This window comes from Patiria miniata, unplaced genomic scaffold (genome assembly GCF_015706575.1).
Source record: "Patiria miniata isolate m_02_andy unplaced genomic scaffold, ASM1570657v1 HiC_scaffold_24, whole genome shotgun sequence".
In the NCBI taxonomy this organism is placed as follows: domain Eukaryota; kingdom Metazoa; phylum Echinodermata; class Asteroidea; order Valvatida; family Asterinidae; genus Patiria; species Patiria miniata.
In genome coordinates, this window is record NW_024037063.1 from 1977389 (window position 1) to 1996796 (window position 19408).

Consider the following 19408-nt stretch of genomic DNA (forward strand, 5'->3'; position numbering starts at 1 on the left):
ACTTTACAACCGTTTTTAGGTATTATTTCATCCTTGAAAGTTCGACACTAGTTAATGCATTCATCATATACATGTACTTCCAGTTCTACATTCACAAACAACTTCCCCCAAACTTCAAATAAAGAACATTTCACTTGTAATAAAAGTTTAAACCTGCCAACAAAAGTTGCAAGAAGACAAAAAGGACACTCAGACAGACTTGATTTTCCACTGTATCCAAGTTTATAGGCAGTTTGGTTAAACATTCCGTATCACAAAAACAATTTTTTTCAAAAATTAAGAGAGAATTTAGCATTTATAAATAACCAGTGTTGTTGTTGAGTACAGTTCATAATTAATGGACAGATATAATTGGATTTTTTTAACCACTTCGCACCGGGATTATTTTCGCTGAAAATTTCGATAAGGCAAAATTTCCAGTCAACTTCTGATGAACAGCCAAACGCCCAATTCGCAAGAGTAGTTTTGCAAGAGTAATTGTAGGATGTTTCTTGCCGAAACCTTATATGTTTTAATAAGCCAAGGTGTGCACTGGGATAGGCCGATCACAACTGCCAATGGACCGATCCAGTAAGCACCGCCCCATGGTATTCTGACCAATCACAGTCGTGATTTATGTCTGACATGCGTGCACAAAAGTCCGACATGTGTGCACGGGCGTATGACGCGTATGACCAGAGACCACATTTTTTTTTTTTGGCCTAAGCAATAATTTGTACATTTAGGCAAAGCTAACTCTGCCGTAAGTGAACATTATTTACTTTATACTTTTAGGTCTTTATTTACTCTACAATTATACATTAATAACTGTTTTTAAGAAAAAAAATATTTGAAATAATTTCAGGCAAGGTTATCATAGCTTAATAAGCTGCTTCTCCGTTAATCTATACTTTATTTTGTGACCAAAACAAAAGTTGTTTACATGAACCCGTGCGGTAAGTTCTTATCACCACAAAACTTAAAGGCCCTGAAAAGAATTTGCAAACTATGTAAACTAGAAGTATACTTTTTGTTGCCAGCTGCACATATTTTTGTAGAAGTATGCGAAGTGACCTGAAAATATACACTCTATTTTTTCATTATTCTTCTTGCATATTAAATAATACTATTCTCAAAAAAATCTTAAAACAAAACCAAGACATCGCTTCAATTAAAACATATTTTTCTACTTGTATATAAAAGTGGCTCAAATACAAATTACATAATCATTATTACGCCAACATAAATACATTTTACCACATTATCAAGGATGAAAATATTTTTTTTCTTATTAACAAAGTTTGACATCGGGAAACATGTTGAAACTGCGATACATGCCGGAGATGCATTCGAGTTGTGGTTTTGGCAAATGTACATGTGCATGAACATGTGTTTTCCATTTTCTTCTCTATGAGCGTTTAAAAGATAATCTGCAAAAAATCGAGATCACACCAATATATAAAAAAAAAAAGTGTTGAAGTTTGCAAAGTAGACGGTGAGGTTTTTAGTTTTGATGGTTTTGCAAAGAGTGTTATATCTGCCATATCTGTTCAAAAAAAAATCAATGGAGCAATATTCAGTAAGTAAATTTTCTAAGTCCCCGATTGTTCATTTCCTGTTTTCTTTTTACGAAAAGGTCCTCATATTTTGACGAAGAAATTGATTCGGTACATGTAGTAGGCAAGAGCCGACCATATGGAAGCGCACAGTAGACTCATAGCCAGTAACTCGGCGTGCGTGCCGTACACAGGATCCCAGCTGAAGGGGAAATAATCCATCAGAACCTCGTGGCCACAGTACAGGGTGATGGGGTTCATTCCTGTCAAAAGAAAAGGCAAAAATATTCTTTTAAACCTCTCAGTGTTCGAAACTTTGATTCTATCTTCTATAATTTATGAATTTTCAAAATAAACCACAAAGGGTTATTGACTGGGTGCATTGTAATCATTTTTTAGTTGAACAAAGAAATTGACTGGAGCGGGGTTTGAACCTGCGACCTCCGTATTGCCGTTCCAGTGCTCTACCAACTGAGCTATCCAGCCCTAATGATGGTGGTCATGGCCGTCGATCTTTATAAGTGGGGACGGGGGACATCCCCCCCCCCCCCTCCCCACTTTATAAAGTGGGGGCATCATATCATTTGTCCCCGCCCCCCCCCCCCCCCCACGTTTTTCGTCCCTGAATAAAAATTGTAGCCTACATTTGATTCTATAGCTCAGAATAGCGGATTCAATGATAAACACTCAAAAACGATGTTTAAATGATGATTTGTTGGTCAACAAAATTGGTTAAAGGTAAAAGGGGGGGACGACGAACCTGTGTTCACAGGAACGGAGTGCCCATCTCTCATTCATTTGCGATTGGGCCAGACTCATATGCTGCTGTGGGGGGATCGCCACACCTCCTCCACAGCGAGTCTGTTACCTTCCCAGCATTGAATAATGCCGGTACCCATTTAACACCTGGGTTGAGAGGAGTAATTGAGGTAAAGCGCCTTACTCAAGGGCACAACACGCATGGCCACGGTGGGGCTAGAACCCACAACCTCTTGATCACGAATCCTGTGCTCCACCGCTAGACCACAAGTGCCCACGCAAAGTTGGTTAAAGTGGTCAGCAATTGCCTCAGATCGCACCACAGAGCGTCTAGAACCCAACATTTTCCGATCTGTCTAAAGCATCACTTACCAGCAAAGAAGAACGGGACACCAGACCACCACTGTTTCATATCAACCATGATATAGCAGAATGTTAACAGTAGGAAGGACGTGCCGGCCATTGCTAGGACGAAAGACAGCGACCTGCCAACAGAGAGAACAAATCAGGTCAGCTGTATGATTCCACGTTATGGGAATATTCAATCACTTTGTCCAGAAGAAGCTTGCATTTGTCCCGGACATGTTTGGGAGTCAGGTTGGCGTAGTGGTACTTTCCTCGACTTCCACCGCTGTGACACATGTTCGAATCCCGCCTGGGCCAACATGTGGATTGGGTTTTCAGTCCCTGCCTGATTCTGTGGGTTTTCCCCAGAATATTCTTCTGGGGTTTTCCTCCCACCTCTAAAACTGTACATTCTTCTCACTGTCTCCTCTCTACAGGTTGCTTCAGGCTTGCCAGCTACAGTGTTTAGGGCGCTTTTGAGGACTCATTTTTCATACACTTTAGCATGATGATCCCTTCAAGAATATGGTTAAAAAAAAAAAACCAGTATGACACTGCATTTATTTGAGCAATGGACTAGTTTAGACTCACCACAGATTTTTGCTGATTGGGATCCAACCTTCTTCTTGGGAAACCTCACACAGGAGGAGTGCGGGACCACCCTAGGGGACAAGATAGAGAGAGAGACAATATTAACCCCTAACAAACACTTATCATTAAACACAAACACAAAAGCCATTCCTTAATCCTTAAAAGAGACACCGGACAAGACCTGCCCACCATCTACGATGACCTGCTGGCTTGAGATCGCCCAAAAGGTGGTCACATGACCGGAGAGGTTTAATTCACTATACTGGATGAAAATGTCGCGATGACATCAAAAGCTACGTCGCTGCAATATTTCTGATTCCAAAAAGGTTTCTAAATATTTCTTATCAACGTAATGGAATCTAATATCAGCATACATGCTGCTACTTATCACCCTGTTTTGTATTTTGTCCACAGCGACTTTGAAATCTTGACTCGAGAGATGTCAGCTCAACTTACCGTGATTAGAGTCCAGATGAGAAGTCGTTTGATCCTGCTGCCGTGATACTGATGAAGGAGCAAGATCTTCCCAGCCTGGGAGAACAAAAAATTAAAAATGTAAAATATATAACTCATCAGCTAACAAAATAAACACAAAAATATCTTTATGATTTAAGACAAATGAGTACCACCTTCGAAGTAGTCTTTTCAGCTATTTCATGCGACGTAAATTAATTTCAAGTTTTCAAATAAACCACACAGGGAAACTGGCTAGTGGTAATATCATAATTGTAATACATGTAGTTGAAAAAAAGAACTTGACTGGAGCGGGGCTTGAACCTGCGACATTGGGATTGCCGTTTCGGTGCTCTACCGACTGAGCTCTATGTTGGCGGTTCTCCATCTTGTCAATGTCTTTGTTCAAGGGCCGCTAGTCAGAAGCCATTAACCCGTAAATTGCAATGTAGCCAATGGAAATGCTGCAAACCTGGGAAATAGCAAACGGGGACCACTCAGAGACGATAATGGACAATAATTCAATTTCAACAGTAGAATGGTTTTACTTTTATGAGCACATTGCAAACACACCTGAAGTCCAAGAAACGTGATGAAGATGGACGGTATGGAGCCCAGAATGCCCTCGGGGTCATAGTTCAGCGTGGTGTGATACACCTTCATGCAGGTCGGGTGAGAGTACAGGTGTTTCTCCCCCAGGATCCACCTGTCTATGTAGCCCGTGGCACCCCCGGTGCAGTTCTCCACGTTTCCGGGTTGGTGCATCACGAGCGGGCCTCCGGGACCCAAGTAGCCACTGATGACAAGAATAAAAAAAAATTTAAATTTCATTTGAAATTTCATTTTCATCGCGTGACCCGAGCCCAATAATCGTAGCTCTGCTCACCATACACGAAGAATCCCTTCTAACTTTAGCGGAAAATTCTGCACCAACTTCAGCGTATTTGTAAGGAATACTGGCTTATACGCATACACAACTAGGAATTCTCGGCTTACTGGGTACAGCAGAACGTCGCTATCAGCTCCGTTCACAAGTGCCCCCTCACTGGCAAAGGAAGTACAGTTGGGGGGACCGACCCACGCCATCTTGCCTGAATGCAATTTTGCCACGATTCGCGCGGCCGTACCACTGTGTGTACATAGTACAAATCCCTGGTGTACGTACGTCACACACAAGGAACGATGCGCGTCAACCAGCTAAATGTCCCGTCCATGGGACGTCGTTGTTAGGTAAAAGGGCGCCCTCTTTTGTTAGCGCACGGAGCTCATAACATACGTTTGCACCACACCAAAAACAGTTTACAGTTTGTCTCAATGCTTACGTTGGACATCCCGGTACTGGCAAGAAGAAGACGAGGCATACATACACGACCATCAGCCCTATGACGACGAGCCACTCATGCCAATAGTCCACCAGGTCCCGAAACATGAGGTGGTATTTGTTCTACAACAGTAGTACAACAAAGATAGATAAATAAATTACGTATTTTTGCCGAGAAAATCCATCTAGGAAAATGTAATAAGCAACCACGAACTTGGCAACATAAAGTAGGAAATAACAAGATTAACAGGTTATTTTTTTTAAGGAAATCTGAAAACCTTAAAAGAGGTCAGTCAACAAGGCATAAAGAACAATTCATATTTAATGTGATGTTTACACGTTAAATAACAAATTTTCTAAATCATTTACAAATTTCCAAAAAGTTGACATGAAACCTGAATAATAAGACAAAGCCATACATTCACGCAATCTTTCTTTGAGTTAAACACACGTAGCACAAATAATTAATGAATGTTTCCAAACCTTAGAAGCACCTAATGCTTGATTGTACATTCAGGGTACGCTGGTCGGCCGACCAGCATTGGGAATTGATACAAAAATACCACTTTTCTCGAAAATGTCAGCACACCAGGTGCCATGCTTTTACAGGATGCTTTAGACTGTTATTTACTACCAGTCCGGTAAGGTACTTCATAATAATTTGGTAGTTTTGTTTGTTGATGTTTGCAAATGTTCCCTTTAAGAATGACCGCAAATGATTATTTATTTGTTGGGTAGGTAGTCTGCTATTCATAATCACTCTTGGAGGACGACTGCATTAAGGAGTGCATCAGAATTATAAAATCCTAGATGTCAGATGCAACAGGGACAGGTAAAAAGTTGAATCCCAATTTATAGAACGACCCATATAATTACGATAAATCAGTTCGTGGTGCAGCAATTGGGGGACAAAAGGGAGCTTTTACTGACCGATATGCGGTAATCCTCGATCTTGGGCTTGGCCGAGGTCAGATGAAGGCTTGCCACAACCAGGTAGGAGATAGCGAACCTCTGTAAGACCCCAGGAACCCGGAATGTGCTCAGGTCCGTTTTTCCTAAGATCCGGACGACAACAAATAAGAACCAGCCAGCAATGAGCAAGACAAATCAGATTTCCGATGCAAAGTTATGAATATACAAAGTTTGAAATTAAAAAACAACTTAGTCCTTACAAAATTCCATGACTTTTCCAAACTTTTGTCGTTTTTTTTAAAACAAATTTCCACGACTTCTCCAGACTTGGAAGTTGAAAGTTTTTTTCTGGGCCGGGGGACCCATGAGCAGATTCAGCAAATCATTATGCAAAACAAGACTACGTCTTGACCTCGAGATTCTGACCATTCTACATCGGTTCTTCAGTAACCCGTTGAAGTATTACAAAAACTTGGCATCCAAATTGACCAATCAACAGCTTAGAGCAAGTTCGGGCAAGTACCATTAGTCGACTAGTGGTTGATTTGTGACGTAACTTAACGTCTGCGCACTGATAGCAACGTGCGAACGTCTCTAGTCAAACGCTGGTCACAATGTCGTCCCAAACTTTTGGGTCCTGGCTGCCTGCTGTACGTTATGAATGCGCGCGGCTATTGGTAACCAGCGGTGCAACCAGCCCCAGTAGGCTGGTTCCAAATAGTCGACCATTGTAGACTAGATCGAGACAGAGTTCGGGCTAACCTTAGTCAAATTATGGTTAACCAATGGTCAACAATAGTTCTTGCGCGAAACTTGCCCCTAGCTGACTCACCATCGAGCATGATACCCAAGCCGAACAGAATGATGGTCCGTCTGATGATCTTCTTGACTATAGCCCACCGTGACACGTTGTGCCGGACCATACTACTGAAGGACAGCGACATGGAAGTGCCCATGATGAACACAAACCTGGGAAAAGAAACCAATTATACAAGTGAATAATCTGTGAAATTTGCAGTTACTTATCCTGTAACTTTCAGGAAAATTGGACAGACGTTGTCTGTAGAGACTGCAGGATGTTTCGTGAATCGTGGCCAGATTTTTATTAACTCTTTCAGTGCCAAACTCATACATGTACGAGGTATATTTGTTAGTCCAATAGCGCCAACCTCGTACATGTACTAGGTAATGTTCGTAAATGTTCGTACTTAAAATTGCCAAACCTCGTACATGTACGAGGTAGAGTAAATATGTTATCAAAAGGGGGCGCTCTTGCTCTTTCTAATGGTACCATTTTCATGCATGTACGACCTGTATTTATTTTTTCATTCGAGTTCTTGAGAGAGGGCGCAGCACTAAATCTCGTATTTTCTGCAAAAAGTGCGGAATCTCCCTGTGTTCAGGCCGGTGTTTCAGGGTGTATCACTATGTTTGTGACTACTTTTGACTTTCAAATATATCAAGGATATACCAGAGAGTAACAACAACAAATTTAGTGAGTAAAACTTATTTACTTTTTTTTTTACAGAATTTTGAACAATTAACAAAAATGCTCGAAGTTGGGCGCTTTAGGGTTAAACTTTTCAAATTTCGCGGGCACTGAAAGAGTTAATCGGGTACGTAGCTTCCATAGCGAATATTGAGCAAAAACAAGCCTAGATTTCGAATTCAGAAAACACAACTTTTCCGGAAATTTAACAAGCGTCGCCGTGTGGCTCTAAAAACGGAGGAAGTCCAGTATTTCCGGAAAGATTTATGGAGCTAGGTTGTGAGTTCATAAAGAAATGAACTACTCACCAAGGGAAGACCAGATCTGCAACCGTCAAACCTGAAAGATGTCCAAATGAAGTCATGAAAATTGTGACCCTTCTGAGCTAAAGTGAACACTAAACCTGGCTATCATGCCACCAAATCATAATAATCAATAACCGTCAGCAGAGAAAGTAAGCAAATGTAACAATTGAAAATTATTTGAGTTCATCTTAAACCATGGTGCTTACACCCTGTGGTAAGGTGGTTCACTCAAACCCTTGCTAGGAGTGCAAATCTATATTTTCTTGAATTTGTTTTTTTGAACAAAAATCTTACCGTTCCAGCGTGCGTGTTTGAAGAACCAATAGCCACCTCCGCCGTGATTGACAAAGATCATGACGACAATGGAGATCCTGAGTGAAAAAAAAAAAAAGTAGACTTTTGTAAAGATCCATCAGCTTCTCAAATAGACTGATTCATTTAGCCCCGCCCCAAGATGTTTTGACCAATCACAGCCGTGAATAATGTCCGACATGTGAACACAAAAAGCCCGATGTGTGTTCGCATGCTTAGGGTCCCGAAAAGTTTTTAGAATAAATCTTGGGGTCTTTCAACATTACAAATTATCTTGAGGAAAAATCCCCAAATCATGAACTTGACCCATGATGACCTTTGACCCCAGTTTGGTCATGTGGCATGTTGGGGCTGGGCTACTGATACTTTTCACAAAGTTGGGTTGAAATCGGTCAAAGTATGTGGGAGCAATAGACAATGTCAACATTTGCTACTAACAAACGGACTAACGGAGAGACATGATGTTTTATTGAGCTGCTACACCCAGCTAAAAACCAGTGAAATCAGCCGATCCGAGGAAAAATTGTGTGCCCGAGAGACGCACTTCTCATTTTGAAACAGCAAACATTTTGGAGTCAGAGTAAGGGACTCACCCTCTGAATGTATCCAGGGATTTGAGTCTGCGCGGTTTGGTCGGGTCCTTGCTGAAGCTGGCGTTGTTTGTGACTGGCTGCCGTGAGGGTGGTGAGCCTAGATCCTAGGGGAGGCCAGGGGGAGATTAGAATGGAAGGGTAGTGAGAAGTTATCATGCCGTCTCAAACTGGCTGTATGGTAGACTTCCTAACCTTCGGTTGTAACGTAAAGACTGAAATTTTTGAAGTGGGTTTTCTATTGATTGTGAATAAGAAAACATGTTTCAGAAGGCATGGAGTGCAAATCCAGCATTACGAAAGGAAGTTTGATGTCCGTGACAGAGCCAATTAACCATAGTATCTACTGAATGATTCAGAGAAATGATCCAAAACTCCTAGTCTGTAATCTCCTTGATCATTTATACGAAATGATGGATGTATACATTTTCAGGTGTATTCACAGCACCCGATTTCATCAAACTCTTCGTAACTTACGATGCATCGCAGCGATGCGACGCGTCGTATCTCTACGATGCGTCGCAGCTGCGACGCGTCCTGCGATCCATTTCACAAAACACGTCGTAAGTGCGACGCGTCGTAGGTGTTTTTATAGCACAACTCGGTGACTGTTTTATGTATATAGTCAGCGTACAGTAAATAGTCGTCTGATATTCAACAAAGAGTCGTCGGATCTCAGCTCGAAATTTGTTAAAACGTTAAACAAAATGGCGGCCGTGCGATGCAATTTTGAAGGAAAACAAATTCTCATTGGACTGTATAGCTACTTTGAAATTTCAATTCTAATATTCCGGTTTAATTCATAATTATTCAATGAATTTTCTATTTACAACTTTACACACATTGCCTCGGTATAATAATCTTGTTAATGTAATGTTTATGGCATAAAACTGGCTTAGAAATGACTCTTCTTATTTTGCGACGACCACTAGACACGTCTTAACTTGCGACGTGTTTTAAGCCGTTGTCAAGGAACTTACGACGCGTTCAACACATCGCAACTTTCGTGAAATGGAAGATACGACGCGTCGCGAGTTGCGACGTGTTACACGTCGTAACTCGAGTTGCGACGCGTCGCAGCGCTTCGTGAAATCGGGTGCTGATCTCTTAAAGCTCTGTCACGGACATTTACATAACGCTCAAATTGCTCTGGAATAGTAACGACCATAATTGCAAAATGCTTTGTCCACTTGAGCTACTACTTCGCATATTTACTGAGCATGAATGTTGGGTTTTTAGATCATTGCATTCTCGAACAAATAACAGCATTAGAAGAAATTTGTTTTAGGACAACTCTGAATAAATGAACTGATGACTCACACTGTTGACCACTCTCTCGGTGACGCACCAGTTGAACACACTATTGAATACGCCATTCCTGAAAAGAAACAAACAATAATAGAAAACAATCGAATGAATTCGTATAACTAATCACCAGAACACGGTTCAACACTTAAACTATACAACGCATAAATAAATAAATGCAAAACGTGTGGAACTGTTACGGTGTTCGACCCACGTGCCGTGGTACAAGGGTTCGAACCCTGACGGGGAACATGGTGTTTTGTGTTCTTGGGCAAGACACTTTACTGCAATTGCCTCTCTCCACCCAGGAGTATAAATGGGTACCTGTGAACGTAGAGACCATAATGCGCTGACCTCGAGCTGCTGCAAAAAAACCTGCTCTCATGGCCTGATGAACAGGGGTAATAATTGTGAAGCGCTTTGAAACCCTTGGTATAAAGCGCATTAAAGCCCATATTATTATCATTATAATTAAATCTTGACGTGGGAATGCTAAGTTAGAATACCAACATTCAAGTCTCGAGAAAAACAATCTCCAAATCTCGACTTTTACTTACGTGTAAGCAAAGTTTAATATGCCGTACACTACAGCAATCAGTGCGTACACTCCAATGGCAACATAAATGGCTGCAGAAGACAAAAGTTTAGTTGAGATAACGTGACTTTTGATGGCTTTCTAGAGGCGTATTTCTTTCAAACAAATATTGTGATCAACTTTACAGCTAGCTGGAGGGTAGGTAAGAAATGGGAACAGCAGGGGAGAGAACGAACCAGTTTTTCTTTGCTGAGCTACTGCCTGTGTTAATTTTTAGTTCAGAGGGAGTTGGAACGTACAGACAATCAAGTTTTTTCAAATATCACATACTGTTGGGAAAACATGTAAAAAATGCAAAAACATTTTTGATATCAATTCTATTATAATAAAAACATAGTTTATGTGAGAAAGGTGTTTTTGACTGATAAAATTTCTAAAAAATGAAATTTTCTCTTCAAGTCATTTGTGTACTAATGAAGGGGAAAAAAGAAAACAGGTACATGCATCAACCCTATATTTTGTTGTAACTTTTTTCATGTGACTAAACAGATCTTTCCAAGCTGGTTTCATGTTAGTCGGGTGCCACAGTAGCACAACTTACGTATGTTGGCATTGTCTGGTTCCCTGTTCTTGGAGTAGACACACACATCTGAGTTGTCTGTCGCGCTCTTGTTCTCGTTGACGAAGAGTGAGTAGTTGCTGTTCTCCCCAAAGTGTTTTGTCAACAGTCTAACAATTGAAAACAAGAATCATCGCACTGAAATCCTAAACAGTACTCTAAAAACAAAAACAACATTCTGGTCTATTATGAGAATAGTCCCGCACATGTGCACAGTGGGAGGCTCTTCATAGATAAGTCCTGCCCATGTGCGCAGTGGGAGGGGCTTCATAGATAAGTTCCGCCCATTTGCACAGTGGGAGGGGTTTCATAGATTAGTTTTGCACATGTGCACAGTGGGAGGGGCTTCATAGATAAGTCCTGCCCATGTGCGCAGTGGGAGGGGCTTCATAGATAAATTCCGCACATGTGCACAGTGGGAGAGGCTTCATAGATTAGTTTTGCACATGTGCACAGTGGGAGGGGCTTCATAGATAAGTCCCGCCCATGTGCACAGTGGGAGGGGCTTCATAGATAAGTCCCGCTCATGTGCACAGTGGGAGGGCTTTAAAAATAAGTCCCGCCCATTTCACATACCAATGCATGCCTATCGCAGGGTTCTCCCCAGGAGATACCATCTTTGGTATCAGAAAAATAAAGAACAGGCTTTTTTTCCACACTTTTCCACCCTTTAATGGAACAATGTGTACACAGTGCTGTCGAAACGGCTGGCTAACCCCAGTAACCTCAGTCATCCAGTGGAATCAACCTCTGTACTAGTAAGCAGAAGGTTGAAGGTTCGAGTCCCACCCGAGTGAACCTGTGAACTCTATCTTGCAAGCGCTTGAACATCACTGAGTATTCGGTACTCATAAAGTTTGGTTTGTGAAATGTAAAACCAAACATTGAAAATTTATGTCTGCTCGATGAAAGTTTTGAAAATGTTTTTGAGATCATCAGTGTCGAAAAGAGTCACTGAGTTTCACAGCTCGAGTCAGGCAGTGACTCAAGTAGAGTCATTCTCAGGCAGTGACTCAAGTAGAGTCATTCTCAGGCAGTGACTCAAGTAGAGTCATTCTCAGGCAGTGACTCAAGTCGAGTCTTCTCAGGCAGTGACTCGAGTCGAGTGAATCTCAGGCAGTGACTCGGGGCGGGATGCACTCAGGCAGTGACTCAAGTCGAGTCTTCTCAGGCAGTGACTCGAGTCGAGTGAATCTCGGGCAGTGACTCGGGGCGGGATGCATCACATTCCTGCCGGAGTCAATTCGTTTGCCGACAGTGACTCAGGTCGAGTCGAGTCATTAGCCTGTGATGATTCATGTCGGTTCGGGTCACTAAAAGTTAGTGACTTCAGTCGGACTTGAGTCAGACTTGAGTCGTGCCACTGACTCAAGTCATTACAAAGATGAGGAGAAAGTTGTTGTCAGACTTACTTGCAGCAAATACTGGATGAATTGTATACGGGGAGATTGGAGTGGGTCAAAGCCAGGGTCAGCTCCCACCAGGTGTCGAGATAAAGCAGCTTGGTTGTATTCCCGCTGACTTCGGCCAACTTTATAAGTTTACACTGAAATTACAAAGAAATAACGTTACAATTACTGGATCCCTGCCAGCTGCTTTCCAGTCGACAAAACGGTACAAGCCAATCTCATTGCCTCAAAATTATCCCTGCTGTGTACCGAATGTTCACTGAAAACAACCGAACAAAGCTTTGCTGTCAGTGTCAAACAATTTTGCTACAGAATCTCAAAAGACAAACTGCCCAAAGCCATACATATGGTTGAAATTACAAATATTCATGAAAATCATTTAATGTTCGCTGTTCTGTATCTTGTTTTGTGCACATACTATCAGGATATTCCAAAAAGATAAACTTTGCTAAAAAAAAAAAGGAGGAATTCTGTTAGGCCAAAAAAAAAAAATATTCGGTCTCTTGTCAGACCAAAGTTCCGGAATTGACGCGGTCACGCGGCTTTTTTTCTTTTTTTCTTCAAGCTTGGATTGTACAGGCAAGGTGGGGTACTATTTTGCTTTTTTGGTGTCCTCATGTACATTGGTATCCTCCATAATTTGCCTTGGTGCTTTCGATCATCTGCTTGGTGCAATTTCCCATTTCTTGGTGCTCTTAAGTAAAAAAAACTTGAGGAGGTGCGGAAATAGAGGGCGCTGTTGGAGCAATCACGGAACGTTTTGGAAAAAAAAAAGATTGACCCGCATGATTAAAATCGACGCGCGCGCTGACCAGAGACCGACTTATTTTTTTTTTGGCCTTAAATCTGGGTTTTTTTCAAAGGCAGCGTATATTTGACCGTGAACCGGTCCCCGATTGTTTTCAGTATTGTGCTGGCATGGCACTGAACATGCCAGTGACTGTTTTTTGGGACTTAGACTTTTTTACCATGACTAACGCTCGTCTGGTTTCATGTAGTTACATTGTTTTTGTGACTTCGTGGAAATCAGTCTTAATGCAATTTTAGACTTTATAGATCTCAAAAAAAAATTACTTCCAAAAAAAATTCCTCCAAAGCCACGAATCAGAAAAAAAAATCGATTTAATGAAAACAATAGAACAGAAGAAGACAATTCTAGCTTTATTGGGGACAAAAAATTCAAAATGAGTGCCACGACGTGCGGATCGAACTGCGTCAGCTTGAGTCTGAGTCTAACGTGCTATCAATTAGGCCACACGGTCACTTGGGTTTGAATAATAATTTAATATCTTATATGGTATAGGCCGCCATACGAGGGCGCTGTCCGATGTGCCGGCTTAAGAATGGAAAAAATGCGGGACCGGTTCACGGTTATAATATACAAACACTTCGTTTTTCAGTTTTGAACATCAGTTTTGAACATAACATTTGAGGTTCTAGGATGTTTGTAGCCCCACTAGTGTGGCCGCGGTATGCTGCGTACCATGCATGTACCATGCATTTATTGTCTGGGGGCCACGTGCACTGATCTCTATTCAGGATCTACGGCACAGGCAACAGCTGTCGCATTTGCAACTCGCGCCCTCGCTCGACAAGCCATTTGCATAAATGCGACGTCACAGCTTGAGGTCATCTCTTGTCACATCCAAAATGGCTGCCATCACCAGACGTTTCACGAGTGCATATGGGCTCCAGAAAGATTCAAGAATATCTCAGAAAATTAGACATCATTACACCTAAGCATCCCAGAAGTGATAGATGGGACATCGTAGAATACAACCATATGTAAGAAATTCCCTGCAATTTTTATGACGTCCTCAGTAGTGCGCGGACCACGGTGTGTGGCCAGAGGTTCAGCGCAGCATACCGCGGCCACACTAGTGGGGCTAGGATGTTTCATGTATGTACCTTATAGCACTCCTTGGACTGTCCCCATACGGCAATGTTGTCCGGTACATTATTGACAACATACAGAAAGGCGGTGTCATATTTGATGCTGTGATAACCAAACGCGTCGTGCCTACTCGACGTCAGACTTGAATCTTTAGGCAGATGTCTGGTACTCTGGGAGAAGCCGGTGGAAACATGGGGCGACTCGACATCTACATTGCCCGTAGGTGCGTCCACTGCATGCACTGGCGAAAAAAGGGGGAAAAATGTTCATGATTTAGGACGTATCCTTGGGTGGTTGCAGAGTTGTAATGACTCGAGTCAATGACTCGACTCGAGTCCGACTCGAGTCACATTTTTTGGCGACTCGACTCGAGTCCCGACGGGTAAATGACTCGACTCGACTCGAGTCACTGCGAGCAAATGACTCGACTCGACTCGAGTCCCTCATCAGAATGACTCGATTCGGCTCGAGGAAGGCTAATAAGACTCGAGTCCCAAAATAAAAGCAAAACTTACTTGCGAAAAATATTTGCAATTGACTTACGCTGCGCCGTTCGCGTTGCCAGTTTTTGTTCACGTCACGTTAATGTTCGCGAATAATGTACGTTTATATACAGCAGCAGTCTGTTTCCTTCCTCCATAATGAAACAACAAACATACACCGTGTCGCGGACTCCCACCTTGTGGTTCTATAGCATGTAATGCTAAACCCGGAACCAGACTTAAAACGCATTTCTCAATCCGTGGTTTCATCATTGGGTTCGGGCGATTTTGAAGTTCTTGGTGGAACGCTGGCTAAATTCATGTCCCGATTTCACACACAAAAATGGATACGGACGGGCCCACCTTTAAATAATCAGAAACAGTTTTGAATAATGCAATTAGGTTTTAACGTTGTCAGCGATCAGCGAACAACAAAATCTAGACCCAAAGCCAAACCAGTTATAAGACCGAATTTTCACATGTTCTTATCTGTTGGTTGGGTACCATACAGCGTACTTTATGTCTTTGGATTTCCGTAATAGACTGGTGCCTTGTATTCTTTCTCTCTTGTGTTTGTTGCTTTTTATTGTAATTAAGTGTTCAAATATTTGTGACTCGAATTGACTCGAGCTAAATACTTGACTCGACTCGACTCGACTCGACCACACTCTGTGACTCGACTCGACTCGACCTTGTTGACCTAATGACTCGACTCGACTCGAGTCACTTCTTTAAAATGACTCGATTCGACTCGAGTCACAAAAATCAGTGACTCGTTACAACTCTGGGTGGTTGTGTACAAAGACTACATTTAGTACAATCAAATCTGCCTTGAAATATTTACTCTCTACCACGAAATGAGAAATGTTTCTTGGTCAAAAGTAAATTTTTTCAACATTTTTTTTCAATATGGTAAAAAAAAGTTCTATCCAGATATTACTTAATTTAAAACCACATACAGTAACACTATGGGCGATTGTGTAACTACGGGCCCGGTTCCTATATATGGGAACAAAATCCACTTTTAAATTATTTGAGCTACCAAGTACCATCATTACAAACTAGTTAGCGACATTAAGAACATACAGGTGTGACATAGAAAAAAGGGCATGGTTTAGAATTTTTGAGGGAAATTTGGGGGTAAAATGACAATGACGACGACAAAACACAACATGAAAATGTTGGCGATCACCACGCGATGTACCGTAAACGTGCAAGGCGCGTTGAATCACATCATCAATCATGATATACATTCCGCATCTGCTGGATACTGCAACAATCTCCGCTACGGGATATGTAAGTTGCAGATGCGTGGTTGCTAGCGCACGCTAGCAGTGTTATCTCCAACCCGCCCTCCCCCCCACCACCCCACCCCGGCTCCCAGACCCCGCCCCTTTCCAATTTATTTTAGCTAGATCATATCACAATGGAGGAAGGAACACAACACAAGTCGGCCTGATGAGTGACAAGAGGTCAACTCTTCATAAGGATCTGTAATAGTGTAAAGGTCGAGACCAAGGTCACAACAATTCTCAAATCAAAGGACAACATGTCGATTTGTTCTTATCTTACCTGTACAGAAAGCCACCGCAAAAAATAAGAATTTGGACAACAACATTATCCAACTCGCCGACATATCGACTGATGACAGCCGCGGTCCTTACATGCATTAACGGTAGTTTAGGCTGGCTCCTTTCTAGTCACGCGTACAAACACGCGGGAATTCAATTGCATATGGAATGATACGAATAGGTGCCACTCCTAGTCACGGGAAGGCTAAACTGGCTTCACTGTCCCATGTTTGTTGGTGTGAGTCAGTTTCGCGCGTTGATGATATGCATGGCAAGCAGGAACAAGGGCGGATCCAGAACACATTTGGGGGGGGGGGGAATGTTGGTCCCCAAAAAGTGGGTCCCAAAAAAATACGGCGTGGGGTTCGGGGCCCACTTAAGGGCCCCGAATTTTTTGGGATTCTAGATGCTCTGTGTGGTGCGATTTAACTGAGGCAATTTAATTCTGACCACTTCAGTGTTTTTTGAGGAAAAGATAGATGGCGGTGTACTCATTGTCTGCCTTTATTGCGAGGTCACTTAAAAAAAAAGTGGGTTAGTTTTTGTGTGTGTGTTTTTTTGGCAGGGGGGGGGGCATGGCCCCTTCGCCCCCTCCCCCCCCCTCCCCGATCCAACCCGGTAGGAACAATTAAAAAGAAGGTTCAACAAAACAGCCGAATACAAAGCGAACTTGCAAATATAATTACAAAACCTATGAAGAAAAACAAAAGAGAAACTCCGAGAAAACTAGAATGGTGATGAACCGTATATTTTTTTGTGCACTTTGCAGACAGTCTTTAAACATACTTTTTATACATGCAGTTGTAATGTCAGGTTTTGTATGATTGGTTAAAAGTGAACAAAATTCTTATATCGATTCCTATACCGTAATAAATCAATATTTATTTGTTTGCCCTTCACCGACGTATAGACACGATACTCAGTGTACGTGTTACCTCCCAAGTGGAAGTTGGGGGGGAAATGCACTAGAAAGCAAGAAGTCGTGACGCAGTGATTTTTTTCCAACTTTCACTCTGTAGGTAACACACTGCTTATACGTCGGTGAAGGGCAAGACCTAATGTTAATTTCATCATTCCGACGCAAATTCATGTTATGAATAGTACGAAAATATTATACAGTGTTTAAATCCTTTGATGCTTTTAATGATTGGTCTAAGTATTTTAAAAGCAATAATTGTATCATTCATGTTATTTGACTTCTTGTCATGCATCGGTTGATGTAATATATAAAATGCATTTCGAAAAGCCATGATGGTTTCTATGAGCTAGTGAAGATTATTCAAAACGAAGAGTAAAAGAGACTTTGGTTTAAGAAAAAAACGATTGAATAATTCAAAATGAGATTCTCGCATAAGACAAAACTCACAAAAGGGTGCCCTCGGTACATTGCACTGCATTCTACGTATTTTACTGAAACGTGCAGTGCGCACAATTTTAACCAAATTCTAATTGTATACACACAAGTCATATTCACAGTGCGATTTCTGTGCGTTTGTTCTCCCCTAAAATTGATGTCACAGCGAGAAACCATTGTGTCTGCATTTTAACTCGCAACGGAACAAACTTATACTTTCACGGACAAAAATCGTTCAAACAACATTTGCAAACATCAAAAAACAAAACTACCAAATTATCATGAAATACCTTACTGGACTGTTAGTTAGTGAATGACAGTCTAAAGCATCCTGTGAAATCATGGCACCTAGTGTGCTGTCATTTTCAAGAAAAGTGGTATTTTTGTACCAATTTCCAACGCTGGCTTTTTTCTTCTTCAAAAACTGCCCCCAATTTACCATATTTAGTTAGTCCACATCTGTTTGCAATCGATTGCACACCTTTGAACGGGTACAAGCCAGCTAGACTGTTTCCTTGACCTTACAATTCGTAGACCTATTAATAATTGCTCCGTTTCATCTTACGTGGGATCCGGGAACCAGACTACAGGGAGCATGTTTGTTTTTCTTGGTTTTTCCAGCATCTACGAACACAAATCTTCAAACAAGTCAGTGTGGCAATATTTGCCATTAAATATACTAACCCCCAAATCCATCCATTTCTGAACATTACAGCAAAAGAAAATGTTGTATATTCCATTTAAAGCTGTATTTGTGTTGTGTGCAAGATAACACAAATTGTTAAAACTAAAAACTACTTTGCCAGCTCTGCAAAGAAGCGGGCGAGAGGTTTCATCGAAAGAGTAAATAATTGCGAGTTGGATTAAGGTCTTTAGTATCACTGGAGCCAGACGTTATGTCTATCCATGTTCATCATATTTTTTTTTTTCATAACTAATTTCTCTGTCCATTAGGCGCCCCAAGGACAGCATTTACTTCATTATTTCAAAGCTATACCTGACGAGAAATAAACTGCGACATTCAAGCACTTTAATTTGATGGACCCAACGCCGGGGTTGTGCTTAATGAAGCAAAAAGTGACTAATTACCTTTTTTTGTGCTCAGTAATAACAAAGTAATGAATAAAGGACCAAAGCATGCGTACATTTAATAGCAAGTTCATCCAAAAGTCAGGTTGTGTTGCTACCAGACAAAAAGTTTCCATGGAAACTGCTTGTTTATCAGAGACGTTGAAGGGACATTAAAAGCGACAGTTTGAGCGGCACTGATGTCATTCAATGGGCGCTGCCCAACGAGAACTGGTAGCCATTTTTGTGTTTTCGTCAGGCTCGCTTGTTTAGAGCAATGGAAGGCCTTACGGGAGGAATGTTTATATTTTGGATCCTTTCTGCGTGTTTTTTCATCGTTCTGCTTGCAAAGGAAACTAAAGGTATGGACAAATATTTAAAATGGTTAAATATAGACAAATTCTCGGACAAGATATCTTTTTTTGGTATGTGCTCTACTGAATATTTTAATGGCTCATCCTTGTTTGTAGGCCAACGCATTACAAAATGGAAGAAACTAAGTTGAATTTTCGTAATGAAAAAATATTACTCTTCATGAATTATTGGACTTCTTACCTCC

General features: G+C 41.5%; 1 protein-coding gene across 1 annotated transcript; it reads right to left on the reverse strand.

Moving 5' to 3' along the window:
* Positions 1–199: 199 nt before the first annotated feature.
* On the reverse strand, positions 200–16561 carry LOC119732389 (heparan-alpha-glucosaminide N-acetyltransferase-like). Its single transcript, XM_038205866.1, has 17 exons — positions 16429–16561; positions 14389–14615; positions 12484–12617; positions 11054–11181; positions 10475–10544; positions 9933–9990; positions 8616–8719; positions 8005–8081; positions 7714–7744; positions 6749–6885; positions 5935–6059; positions 5006–5127; positions 4257–4479; positions 3687–3761; positions 3231–3301; positions 2667–2779; positions 200–1798 (listed from the first exon to the last, which is right to left on the reverse strand). The coding sequence occupies exons 1-17, from the start codon at positions 16490–16492 to the stop codon at positions 1620–1622; spliced, it is 1938 nt and encodes a 645-aa protein (XP_038061794.1). The 5' UTR covers positions 16493–16561; the 3' UTR covers positions 200–1619.
* Between the last annotated feature and the right edge of the window lie 2847 nt (positions 16562–19408).